At 43.6% G+C, this 14,201-nt stretch overlaps 1 protein-coding gene across 4 annotated transcripts in view; it reads right to left on the reverse strand.

The window, feature by feature from the left end:
- The window catches only part of KDM2B (lysine demethylase 2B), a 176,003-nt gene that overhangs the window by 102,888 nt on the left and 58,914 nt on the right, over nucleotides 1-14,201 (reverse strand). For 2 of the 4 annotated variants that reach the window (XM_073313300.2, XM_073313301.2), the window contains 2 exons: nucleotides 3,005-3,098; nucleotides 1,843-1,996 (listed from right to left, as the gene is read on the reverse strand). In XM_073313300.2, the coding sequence (XP_073169401.1) occupies nucleotides 1,843-1,996; nucleotides 3,005-3,098 (248 nt within the window). Of the gene's footprint in view, nucleotides 1-1,842; nucleotides 1,997-3,004; nucleotides 3,099-3,896; nucleotides 6,001-6,274; nucleotides 6,745-14,201 lie in introns of those variants that run through there. The other 2 variants (XM_073313303.2, XM_073313304.2) reach the window with 2 other exon arrangements.

The following is a 14,201-nucleotide window of genomic DNA, read 5'->3' on the forward strand; positions in this document are numbered from 1 at the left end:
GACCAAAGCCACAGGAGACAGTCAGCGTCACAGCCAGGATAAGTGCACAAAAAGTTCCTGGTCTCCAGGAATGTGCTCAATTGACTAGACCATCCCTGTGTCTTTTTTGATAGGGCCTTTCAGTATGTAATAGAAACCTAAAAATAGTCTCTTCCTCAACTAACCCATCCCCTCAGCATAAATGAAATAAGGAATTTGCGGATAAACTTTCCAACACAAACATTCTCACTGTAAAAACTTTGTGGAGTTCATGCTTGGTGCTCTGGGGTAATTATTCATAAGAGTTTTGGGACAACCTTTTCTAAACAGCATGGAGCCTGAAATGGTTGAGATATGAGAATTTCTGCACATTGGCCTTTCTCAGGAAATCAATAACTATATTAAATATATATATTTGGATTCATCCCTCTTCAACCACCATATTACATTGTTCCTTATTTAAGCTCCCAGTAGGAGGACACAATTTGCTTCATTTCATCTGCTGAGTATCACTAAACTAACACACAAGACGACTTATTAGTAGGAGGTTGTCCAGGAGGGAGTGAAGATAAGTCGTAAAGGCACTAACAGGATCAATGCAAACAGCATAGGCACATTAAAACATTCAATTCAAACAGTAATATCACATTCTGACCCACTTCAAAGGAAGACCTAATTCCTTTAATGGATTCATTACCCCACACCCACAGTCATTTTGCCTGTCACAATCCTTGCCAAATTGTTACCAAAGCAGCAAAGCCCTCACAGCTGACACAAACACAGCTCCCTCTTATCAAGAAAGATCCCCTGACTGTATATTGAAGTCCCTGCACTGTTCATGTCTCCATGATTTAAACCTGATCCTGTTTCTAAAGCAACTTCCATTGCCATCAAGTAGGACAGCTGCCAATATTTACCTTGCGAGATCTGCTACAGGCAGGTAGCTTTGTTATGCCATTGTAAACAAACTCAGCCACACTACAGCCAAAGAGAAGAAAGCATGGCATACTCTAATATGAGGAACACCACTGGCCTGATTCAGCCTTTGGCTAACCCAATTCCGCTGGCATAAGTCAGGGTTAAAGCTTCCCCATCAGCAGAAAAAGACCCACCACCTCTGCTGTGCCAAGGGGCCCTGAGCCAGGTACTGAAGCCCCCAGATGCGCTGTGTGTTCAAGGAGGCAGTGTGGCCATGCTACTTGGAAGATGTGTAGATTCAGCACAACCTCCATTGACTGGGCTCCTGAAGAGATTAAAGCTACTCTTCCCAGACACAACCCATGAAGGAGGGCAGTGGTGCAGATACTGCCTGCCCTTCCCGAGTGAGAGAATCCCAACTACAATGTGTCTCAAGGAATCACACCCCATCTCTGAGTTCTGGCTCAGAGACTGAGAGTCTGGTTGAGGATTATTAAACTGCAAGTGAAACCTGCCTGGAAAAGATCACAGACTGGATGCAGGAGATATTTAAGAGCACAGTTATATCTCACAACAAGAAGAAAAATGTATTTTTCCAAACAGGCAGACAAAAATAATTAATTGTGACTTTTTTTTTTTTAAACAGATATTTACAGTAAATTCAGTGCAGATGAGAATGCTGGATTGACAGTGCTGCACACCAAAGCCCTCTTTTTATCCATAGACCAGGTACAACACACTTCCTCACCAATGTGCTTCATGCATGTCCTTCTGGGACCATCTCTATGGGATTGAGTCATTCAATCCCTAGCCTTCCTGCTGAGATGGCCAACAGAAGAACCAAAAGGAGGCTTAGATGAGATGTTTTTATATTACGGATAGGAACTGTTAATAAACATAATGATTCTAATGATTCCGACAATAGTCACAGTTATTAACAGTTACCTGAAGGAATAAAAAACGTATAGCCTTGTTTCAACTCAATTCTTTGGCATAGTTCCACCCTGTCTCCCAGAAAGATATCACTTTGCTTTCCCGACAGAACCCATTCTTCATAAAGTTCTAGATTCTGCAGAGTAGGCGGAATCAGCCAGAAGATCTAAAAATAAAACAAAAGTTTAACTCTTACAAACAAGCAATGAAAATAAAGAGCTAGCATTTTCAGCGAAGTTAAAGGGTGCCAATGATGTGAATACACATAAGCAAATGTATTTTCAACATAAAGTATAAATTTTCCATGTACTGTACACAGAGGTCCCTAACAGATTATAGCAGTAACTGGTATACACGATGGAAGCAGCAAGATTACTCACAATTGTCACACTGCTTCTACAAAACATCATCTCTGTAAACTGGAGTCCACTAAGTGCTTAATATACCAGACAACCTTGTAATAGAATATTACTTTCAGCTCAGTTAGATATGTAGATGAACAATATCTGGAGCACAGAGATGTTCTATTTGCTGCACTTACTTCAATACACATAGTACCTATCTCCACTGAAATCTCAGAAAAGACTAGCTATATCTAAACCAGTATACCTAGAAGAATGCGGCTATAGCTATCTGTGCTATATTGGTCCTGCTTTGAGCAGGGGGTTGGAGTAGATGACCTCCTGAGGTCCCTTCCAACCCTGAGAGTCTATGATTCTATGCTGCATATTCAAGTACTTCTGTTTTTGAATGAGTGGGTGTGCCTGTACATATGCATGCACATGCTTAAAGGATCCTGAAAGCTAAGAAGAGGCACAGAGATTCTGGCAACCTAAGGAGATGTGATATGAACACATGGATGCAGCTGTGGTATATGGCCAGTTACATGCTACACGACACTTCCAGTACCCAGAAGCATAAAATAAGCTTTTTCATATCAAACTTTTCTGATATTTTGGTGCCCTGGAGTATTCAATGTACTTGTTTCACAGACTGAAGGGCTATCTCCCCTGTTTAGCAAACTCCATGTTCATCAGCCAAGCCAAGCCAAGCCAAGCGATTTACAGTTTGATCACTTACAAGCAAAAGTAAAACAAACAAACAAACAAAGAGCAGAACAGGCCTCACAAGAAATCCCCAAAAATAAAGATGTTATACTGTCAAGTCTACTTACCTTCCCTCCTCGGAAAACGTGATACCACACTGAAGTGCCACCAAAATCAATGTGAAAATCAGTGAAGCATCCTTTCACACTCATCAAACAGTACCTGAAAAGCACATTGGGGTGGGGGGAATATAAAAATCAAGAGTTACAATAAGCAGTCTGAAAACAACACTGCTTATTTATTAATTTGCAGTGTAGCTGCATATGTAGAGATCTCAAGCCAATGAAGCTGTTATATCTCTACAGACACCTCATTTAGTCATATTAATAGGACAAAAACAGGACTCTAACTGGACTTCTGTTGGGAAAAATATGCCTATAATTCTGTATGTTATTCAGTTGTCTGGAGAGAAAGCTATCAGCTATAAAAGGCTTGGGAAACGTTAAACTTAAGTTGGTCAAAAATAATCACCACGCCATTCTCTATTCCAGGTGTGATCTCCTCCATTACTAAGAGCCATAACCTTCACCAAAAGTTGTGTGTTGATTGATTCAAAGAACAAAGTTTTGAAAAATCTCATCTGGATATAAATCCCATTGGACATCAATCACCTAACTACTACCACTGCAACTTTTGCGGGGGACAGTGAGATGGAAGCTTCATTTGGCAAATAAACTGTTTTCATTCCCATTTCCAAACATATCTGTGCAGAATAATTGAAGGTATCAGTCTGCAGTATTCCAAAGTACCAGATCACTGCATTTTGTGCCCTCTAGATCTATTTTTTTCAGAGCAGTTTAATGTCAACACTGCTGCAAAGATATACAACGGCTCTCAGCTCACTGCATGAATCTCGAGTCTCCAGCCACCATCTGTAACTAATGGCCGAATTACAGCCGCCCTTCTCACAACAGGCACCTTTTGCAAATGGAGAACACACACACCACTTAACCCACTAACCTCTTTTCCTTGTTCCAGTCGCCCTTTCATGGCTATTTTTTTTTTTTTAAGTTGTGGAAACAGTATCAGAAAGTGATTAAAAAAGGTTTCATTTAACTGTGTCTTTTTCTCATCACATTCAGGTAGAGAATCTCAGCTGTATGCAGACGGCGTGCAAAAGTCCCTCTAGATGATAGGCTAGAAAGGACCTTACCATGTGTCTGCAGAAGGCTAGCAAATCAGAGAGAGGTTGGATACATAAGAGCCTGCTGCCTAGCAACCCCATCCAGTGCTGGAGTTGACAGAATGATACGCAATGCTGTCATGAAGACAGTCAATTTGTGTGCTTCAAAAAAGTCCTGTGCCTTCGTCTCACAATTAAAACCTCTCCTTGTACAATAATAATGCTCTCCTCTTACCCACTCTGGAATTTCAGCAGCATTTTGAAGCAGAGATAGAGATTTTTCCACCCTTGGAGTATTTCAGATACTTCAAAAAATCACAGCTAGCCAAGAAGCTGTCTAGACTCCAAATATGCTCCGTTTCAAAATATGAGTCCTTCATTCCCAAATACATTTTTTTTAAATCTCTCGTTTTATTCTCCTCTCCCAGGATGCTGCTGACTACATGTCAGATGGAAATTAAAAACAAAAAAGAAGCTTATAAAGGAAGTTTCCTTTCTTTATACCAGCCTGCAGAAAGTCAGATGTAGAATAATTGCTAATAAAACAAAAATAACCTGGAATGTATCAATTCAAAGGAGGTCTTGACAAACATTGGAAGAACAAAATTTTTAAATCAAACACAAATTATTATAGACTCCATTATTTTCAGTCTCCACAAAATCAATTACAAACATACCAAATTAAAACAAATTGTCCAAGGCAATACTGCCCACCTAGGATTGCCTGTCGATAGTCAGATACTTTGTATTGTTGCAAATGGCCCTCTCTATACTTCCTGGGCTTTTATTTGTTTTTAAATAACCGTCAACCTACAACTTGAGGCTGTCTCTTTGTACTGAAGGTGGGGAAAAAAATTAATTAAATTTCCAGTTAAACCACAAAATGCTCAAAATGAGCTTTGTAACTGAGAACACACTGATGCAGAGATAGCTGGAAACATTCGACTTTTTTTCTTTTAATAGCATGTTGTCTTGAAACTCCTCTAAACAGAATAATTTCCATTCCCAAGAAAGGTTGATTCAGTGAAAGATCCACAAACGGTGGTTAATAAAACCTACAAAGCATTTGGAAAGATCAGTTTTTCTTTCCATCCACAACTGAAACCAATCACAAACAAGTTATTCCATCCTTAAATTTCTGTTGTTAATCTAACAGGGATGCTTCTGTCCAACACCAAACAGTTAATGAAAGCGTTAGGAGTCTGAAAAGCGATCTGCCGCCATACAGCAATCTCCCTTGTTGCCAGACTCTGGCACAATGCCTTTGCATTGACCTCTACAGCTTCCTCTTCCAATGTACACTGCAGTCACATGGTCTCCTCAGCCCAGCTCCATGCTACAGCTAATCTTACACAGACACCACTCTAACCTCAGCTGGCAGCTTCTCAACATTAACGGCTTCTAATTTGGATAGAGAGCTCAAGTTTTTAAGCTTTTCCACAACAAAATGTCCGCGATGAAAGGAAACTAGAAACAACATCTACTCTGCTTCCTTCAGTTACAGTTCTAGTCTCTGCCTTAAGCATTCTGGGCCGGAGCAGGTAACGTGAATGTAGGAACGCACTTTCAAGTAGGACATAGAGAATCTCGTCAGAGTTACACACCCCCCCAATACAAGCACAAACAATTAATCAAGCTTTGTTTCTTCACAAGTGCTGCAATTTCCAGTCCCTGCAGACTCAACTTTATCTCACTACACACCCCTGGTTGGGTTTTTTAAATATGCAGCTGCTTGTAATCTAGGGTGTTGTTTTTTTTTAAAAGCCTCCCTTTCCCTGCTAGAGTTTATTTTGTGCTCTCTCTAGTATCCTGAAACTGTTCAACAGTTAGTTGATGCACAATTACATTTTTCTTTCTGAAAAGATCTGAGGAAATGTAGTACCCATTGAGACAACATACAGAGACCCACAAACTCACAAGCAAACAGAACAACAAATACAGAAACAGCACTGATGGAGAAAACCCCTTAGGCAAACACAGGAACAACATATAGACAGATTCAAAGCAAACACAGATACTATGTTCAGACACACAAATCCACATTCACAGCTTCAAGCCCACCAGCAACACGAGACACTCACATGCAGAGATACAACGGAAGAAACAGACCAACACTGAGTTACAAACACACTTGAAAACAGAGAGATGCAGAGGCACATGCAGAGAAACTCAGGAGGCAGACACACAAGCAAACACACACACATAAGTCCATTACCCTGAGCTCAGTTCCTTCCTTTTCTCTCGTTATAAGTACAGCACAGCACACGGCTCTATTCCCTCTGGCATTACAAGGACTCCCCTGCCACTAAGCTCAGCCCATAAACCACTCCCAAACCCCAGCAGATGCTTCTGTTTTTGTTCGGGCCAATGAGAAAAGTATAGCTCGCTCTTCCTTCCTCCCAGGAGCAAACCCCGGCTGGTTGAAATCCCTAAGCCTGAAACCGAATACCACAAAATCATGAGCCAACTACAAGTGCCAAACCAAAGCGCAGAAGCAGGCTACAGCTTTCTGTTTATTTGTTGGATTTTTTTTTTTAAAACAAGCAGTGGCTGGTGCTCTGTGTTCTGTGAGGCACAAGGTAGTCGTGAGGGGGAGATAAGAGAGGCAGTTGGTTTATTTGTTAATAGTACTGTCTTTCCTAAACGAGGTAGCTCACACACACAGTCCATTAACAATTCCACTGATACTTCGAAGGGAGCTGACTCTTGCGGCCAAAGCTCATGGTGGATCCTAAACACACAGCTCCTGACATCTCCCCTTGTTACTGTAGCCTTTACTTAGTGCATCTGAAAATGTGACATGGAAGAAAACAACAGGAAACAATAGGCACCTTTAGGAGAATCCTCAATAACTGCCTGACCCACTGAGTGACACTAAACTCCCTACAAAAAAGCAGTACTTGTGGCACCCTAGAGACTAACAAATTTATTTGAGCATAAGCTTTCGTGAGCTACAGCTCACTTCCGATGAAGTACTTCTTTTCTTTTTGCGGATACAGACTAACATGGCTGCTACTCTGAAACTAAACTCCCTGTAACTGAAAGCCACAAATTACACCACAAGACAAAAGAAACCATTGTCACCCAGGAGACATGGGGCCAGCACATCCAGACTCTTTTGCTTTCCTGTACTCCACCCCACCCTCAACACCAGTGCACTTAAAGGCCCCACATGGCAGTGGCTATCCCTGTGCCTAAAGAGAGCAGCTACACAGCTCCCTCAAGGCTCTCACAGCACAGCTTCAAGTTCCGCGAAGCTGAATTCTTCATGTACTGCAGCCACCTTTCCCTTCAATTGGGCCAAAGTAGACATTAGTTTGTAAGTAGGACATAAAGTTCAGGCTGCACAGTGGTTCCAAGAAGCAGGAAGGGAGAACTGAACCCAGCTCACCAGCACACTTAGCACTCAGGAAATCTAGCTATTAGTGTCTCTCCTGCATGACATGATATTTTGCATACCATCTCCTCACCACCACCACCCTGCGCAGTGAATAAGGGATCCCACCAGGAAACCTAACCAGACACTCCCACATGGTAGGATGCATGCACACCTCCTGCTGGGCAGGATGTGCAAGATCAGTAACATTTACCATTATCAGGACAGTGGGCCACCCAGGACATTATTTTCGATAGACATTAATTCTCTTTCCTATCATACTACACAAGTCAGGAATAGAGCAGCTAGATCCACCATAACCAGCTTTTCCTACAGAAGACAACCCAGCTTCCTTCTAAATCCTATTAAAACAAAGCACCACTTACAGCAAGACCATTAATAATTAGGAGGTTCCACACTTCATAGCTTCTGAAGGTTGTTCACTGCAGACACCAGCGTCTCCTTGCACCCCTTCATTGCACCCCACAAGCTCCCTGTCTACCACCCTCCCATTCCACTCTATTTCAGGAATTCCCTGCAACTCTCCCCTTCACCCCTCCTTCATGCCTGGGGCTGTGTCCCCCCTGCCCCCAAAGCCAAGGTCTCTGTGTGGGTTCCACATACCCCTCTCTCCCCATACCAGAGTCCCTCAACCCCCCTCCCCCTTCGTCAGGAGTTCTGTGTACCCCTATTCCCTCCCCCGACCAAGGTCCTGCAATCTCCCCCACCCCAGGGCCTGTGCGCATGCCACCCCTTCCTTCCCCCATTACGATTTGTCTGGAAAATTAGTCATTCAGGCTGTCAACATGTTAAACTAATTTGGGAGGATTGGCAGAGATAAGATGGTGGTATTGTCATATTGGAAAGTGATAACGGGTGCTATCAACAAGTTGTTTGATTACAGACAATTGCAGATGTGCTGGAAGCTGTGGCTGTGCTAACAAGATGGCAGGAGATCCATGTGTCCCCCATTTTCTCCCTTTCGGTGTTCCCCAAAATCAATAGCCACTAACACCTAGAACATTCTCTATAATTTTGGAATTGATCAAATGTGGCATTCAAAAGTTATCACATAAGAGACAGAGAAATGCCATCAAGTTGAGAGTGTGGCCTGACGAGCCTGGCCAATTATTAAGTATGGTATACACACAAGGTACTTTAATGACAGGTTTCAGAGTAGCAGCTGTGTTAGTCTGTATTCGCAAAAAGAAAAGGAGTACTAGTGGTACCTTAGAGACTAACAAATTTATTTGAGCATGAGCTTTCATGAGCTACAGCTCACTTCATCGGATGCATTCAGTGGAAAACACAGTGAGGAGATTTATATACACAAAGAACATGAAAAAATGGGTGTTATCATACACACTGTAAGGAGAGTGATCACTTAAGATGAGCTATTACCATCAGGAGAGCGGCGGGGAGGGGGGGGAGGGGAGAAAACCTTTTGTAGTGCCACTAGTACTCCTTTTCTTTTTGCGAATACAGACTAACACGGCTGCTACTCTGAAACCTGTCATCATGCAAGGCACTGCATTTAGCCGTATGGAGTGGAAATCGATCAACTTCATGAAAAAACTCGTACAAATACAGACAGACATCATCTTCCTTTCCAAATGCAAACAGATGGACATTGTACCAAAAGGACTGAAGGTAAAAAATCCATTACAATCTACATACCATACATAAATTGGTTAGTCTCTAAGGTGCCACTAGTACGCCTTTTCTTTATACCATACAGACCATGCTGACAGCTTGTGCCACACGCTCTCAAAGAAACTGCGGAACCACCTGATCAACATCCTGTACAGCAAACAGGGAAAGATAAAGAATGAGCTCTCAAAACTGGATACTCTCATAAAAAAACAACCTTCCACACAAACTTCCTCATGGCTGGACTTTACAAAAACTAGACAAGCCATTTACAACACACACCTTGCTTCTCTACAAAAGAAAAAGGACACTAAACTACTACGTGCCACAAGAGGCCACAGCAATGGTTCCCTTAACCCACCCAGCAATATTGTCAATCTATCCAACTATACTCTTAGCCCAGCAGAAGAATCTGTCCTATCTCGGGGCCTCTCCTTCTGCCCCTCCACCCCGACGAACATGATACAGTTCTGTGGTGACCTAGAATCCTATTTTCGACGTCTCCGACACAAGGAATATTTCCAACACACCTCTGGACAACATACTAATCCACAGGGACCTTCCTACCAACACTACAAAAAGAAGGATTCTAGGTGGACTCCTCCTAAAGGTCGAAACAACAGACTGGACTTCTATATAGAGTGCTTCCGCCGACGTGCACAGGCTGAAATTGTGGAAAAGCAGCATCACTTGCCCGATAACCTCAGCCGTGCAGAACACAATGCCATCCACAGCCTCAGAAACAACTCTGACATCATAATCAAAAAGGCTGACAAAGAAGATGCTGTCGTCATCATGAATAGGTCGGAATATGAACAAGAAGCTGCTAGGCAGCTCCCCAACACCACTTTCTACAAGCCATTACCCTCTGATCCCACTGCAGGTTACCAAAAGAAACTACACCATTTGCTCAAGAAACTCCCTGAAAAAGCAAAAGAACAAATCCGCACAGACACACCCCTGGAACCCCGACCTGGGGTATTCTATCTGCTACCCAAGATCCATAAACCTGGAAATCCTGGATGCCCCATCATCTCAGGCATTGGCACCCTACAGCAGGATTGTCTGGCTATGTAGACTCCCTCCTCAGGCCCTATGCTACCAGCACTCCCAGCTATCTTCGAGACACCACTGACTTCCTGAGGAAACTACAATCCATCAGTGATCTTCCTGAAAACACCATCCTGGCCACTATGGATGTAGAAATCCTTTACACCAACATTCCACACAAAGATGGACTACAAGCCATCAGGAACAGTATCCCCGATAATGTCACGGCAAACCTGGTGGCTGAACTTTGTGACTTTGTCCTCACCGATAACTATTTCACATTTGGAGACAATGTATACCTTCAAATCAGTGGCACTGCTATGGGTACCCTCATGGCCCCACAGTATGCCAACATTTTATGGCTGACTTAGAACAACGCTTCCTCAGCTCTCGTCCCCTAATGCCCCTACTCTACTTGCGCTATATTGATGACATCTTCATCATCTGGACCCATGGAAAAGAAGCCCTTGAGGAATTCCACCATGATTTCAACAATTTCCATCCCACCTCAGCCTGGACCAGTCCACACAAGAGATCCCCTTCCTGGACACTATGGTGCTAATAAGCGATGGTCACATAAACACCACCCTATACCGGAAACCTAATGACCACTATTCCTACCTACATGCCTCCAGCTTTCATCCAGACCACACCACACCATCCATCATCTACAGCCAAGCTCTACGATACAACCACATTTGCTCCAACCCCTCAGACAGAGACAAACACCTACAAGATCTCTATCAAGCGTTCTTACAACTACAATACCCACCTGCTGAAGTGAAGAAACAAATTGACAAAGCCAGAAGAGTACCCAGAAGTCACTTACTACAGCACAGGCCCAACAAAGAAAATAACAGAATGCCACTAGCCATCACTCTCACAGATCTTGGGAGAAAGGCCAGTCCCTGCCTACAGATAGCCCCCCAACCTGAAGCAAATACTCACCTGCAACCACACACCACACAACAGAACCACTAACCCAGGAACCTATCCTTGCAACAAAGCCCATTCCCAACTGTGTCCACATATCTATTCAGGGGACACCATCATAGGGCCTAATCACATCAGCCGCACTATCAGAGGCTCGTTCACCTGCACATCTACCTATGTGATATATGCCATCATGTGTCAGCAATGCCCCCTCTGCCATGTACATTGGTCAAACTGGACAGTCTCTACGTAAAAGAATAAATGGACACAAATCAGATGTCAAGAATTATAACATTCATAAACCAGTTGGAGAACACTTCAATCTCTCTGGTCACTCGATTACAGACCTAAAGGTCACAATATTACAACAAAAAGACTTCAAAAACAGACTCCAACAAGAGACTGCTGAATTGGAATTAATTTGCAAACTGGATACAATTAACTTAGGCTTGAGTAAAGACTGGGAGTGGATTGATTATCACTACAAAAGGTGTCCCCCTCCCCCTCCCCCCTGCTGGTAATAGCTCATCTTAAGTGATCACTCTCCTTACAGTGTGTACGATAACACCCATTTTTTCATGTTCTGTGTGTATATAGAAAAGGAGTACTTGTGGCACCTTAGAGACTAACCAATTTATTTGAGCATAAGCTTTTGTGAGCTACAGCTCACTTCATCGGATTCATACTGTGGAAAATACAGAAGATGTTTTTATACACACAGACCACGAAAAAATGGGTGTTTATCACTACAAAAGGTTTTCTCTCCCCCCACCCCACTCTCCTGCTGTTACTCTGAAACCTGTGTGTATATAAATCTCCTCACTGTATTTTCCACTGAATACATCCGATGAAGTGAGCTGTAGCTCACGAAAGCTTATGCTCAAATAATTGGTTAGTCTCTAAGATGCCACTAGTACTCCTTTTCTTTTTAAGGTTTCAGAGTAGCAGCCATGTTAGTCTGTATTCTTTTTAAGGTACTTTAAGAGCACTTAAAAGATGACGTCCCTGCCCTGAAGAGCTAATGATCTACCTCAGACAGACAAAAACAAAATGGAGATAACAAGAGAAAGCCCATATTTTCTGAGTGCACCTAGGTTGATCCCCATGTTTTGTAAAGCAACTGCAGAGTCAGACTTTCTAGACACACATACCCACAGCTCAGATTGGAAATTAATAAAAAGTGGTACTTTCCCAAACACTGTCCCCAATCCAAACTCCACCCACACGTGATGCCAAAATGAAAATGCTGCTCACAGTGGATTGTGCGAATCTTCACAGTATGATTATTCCTCTTCTTGTGTGCTGTGAGTAGTAAGAAAATAATGTACACCCTAAGATTTTGCTGTTAACAGCCCAAACAGAGGAACTGAAGAAATTCAAGCCTCTCACAGTAGGTCTACACAGCAAAGAAAACCCTGTGGCTGGCTTATGCCAGCCGACTTGGGCTGTAGGGCTGTTTCATTGCTGTGTAGACATACCCTCAGTGCTATAAATTCAGGCTGCCTGTAGATCTCAGTACCACAGCTTACACTTGATATACATTTGCAAGGTTACCTTTGAACTTTAAGAACCAAATAAGTCCTTTTAAAAAAAAAGAAATGTGCATAAAATAGCAGTCCCCAGGGAATGTGCTAAATTGCCAATGTGCAGCAAACCAGCCCAGTCTACCCTGGCAAATACTGATCATAAGGACCTTTTGGTACCTGTCAAAGTGCAACACACATCTTTATCTTTGTGACAATAGTATCTGTTTGAAATATTGATGGTTATTTCAGCCAGCTCTGAACTACTGCAAGTTCTGTGAGCTTTATATAATATGGTGTTTGAGATTAATGCATTAATCTGAGAACAAATCATACAATCGTAGGATTGGAAGGGACCTCAAGAGGTCATCTAATCCAGTCCCTTACACCCATGGCAGGACTAAGTATTTCTAGATCATCTCTGACAGGTATTTGTCTAACTTGCTCTTAAAGAGCTCCAGTGACAGAGATTCCACAACCTCTCTGGGCAATTTATTCCAGTGCTTAACCACCCTGACAGTTAGGAATTTTTTCCTAAGGTCCAACCTAAACCACCCTTGCTGCAAGTTAAGCCCACTGCTTCTTGTCCTATCCTCAGAGGTTAAGGAAAACAATTTTTCTCCTTCCTCCATGTAACAATCTTTTATGTACTTGAAAACTGTTATGTCCCCTCTCATTCTTTTCTTCTCCAGACTAAACAAACCCAATTTTTTCAATCTTCCCTCATAGGTCATGTTTTCTAGACCTTTAATTATTTTTGTTGCTCTTCTCTAGACTTTCTCCAATGTGTTCACAGCTTTCCGGAAATGTGGTGCCCAGAACTGGACTCAATACTCCAGTTGAGACCTAGTCAGAGTGGAGTAGAGCGGAAGAATTACTTCTCGTGTCTTACTTACAACACTCCTACTATAGGGCTGCCAGGCATCCAGTTTTTGAGCATAACACCTGGTTAACAAGGGACCCTGGTGGCTGTGGTCAGCCCGCTAACAGGGCTGCTGAAACTCCAGTCGGCAGCACAGCAGGGCTAATGCAGGCTCCCTGCCTACCCTGGCCCCGCGCAACTCCCAGAAGTAGCCAGCATGTCTGGCTCCTAGGCACAGTGGTGGCCACAGGGGCTCCTCACACTGCCCCCGCCCTAATTGCCAGCTCCACAGTTCCCATTAGCCAGGAACAGTGGCCAATAGGAACTGCAGGGGCAGCACCTACAGGGGCGGGCAGTGGACAGAGCCCGCTGGCCCCTCCGCCTAGGAGCCGAACATGCTGGCCGCTTCTGGGAGCCACCTGAGGTAAGCGCTGCCCAGCTAGAGCCCACACCCCGAACCCCCTCCCACCCCCAAACCCCATCCTGCACTCAATCTCTCTCCCAGAGCTTGCACCCCAAGCTCCTGCCCCAGCCCCCTCCTGCACCCAAACTCCCTCCTGGAGCCCACACCCCTCGCCTTCTCCTGCATCCCAACCCCCTCCTGCACCCAAACCTCTTGGCCCTAGCCCAGAGCCCGCCTCTTGCACCCCCTCCTGCACCAACCTCCTGCCCCAGCCTGGAGCCCCCTCCTGAACCCAAAACCCCTCCCAGAACCCACAGCCCTCACCCCCTTCCACACCCCAACCCC

This window comes from Lepidochelys kempii, chromosome 15 (genome assembly GCF_965140285.1).
Source record: "Lepidochelys kempii isolate rLepKem1 chromosome 15, rLepKem1.hap1, whole genome shotgun sequence".
In the NCBI taxonomy this organism is placed as follows: domain Eukaryota; kingdom Metazoa; phylum Chordata; order Testudines; family Cheloniidae; genus Lepidochelys; species Lepidochelys kempii.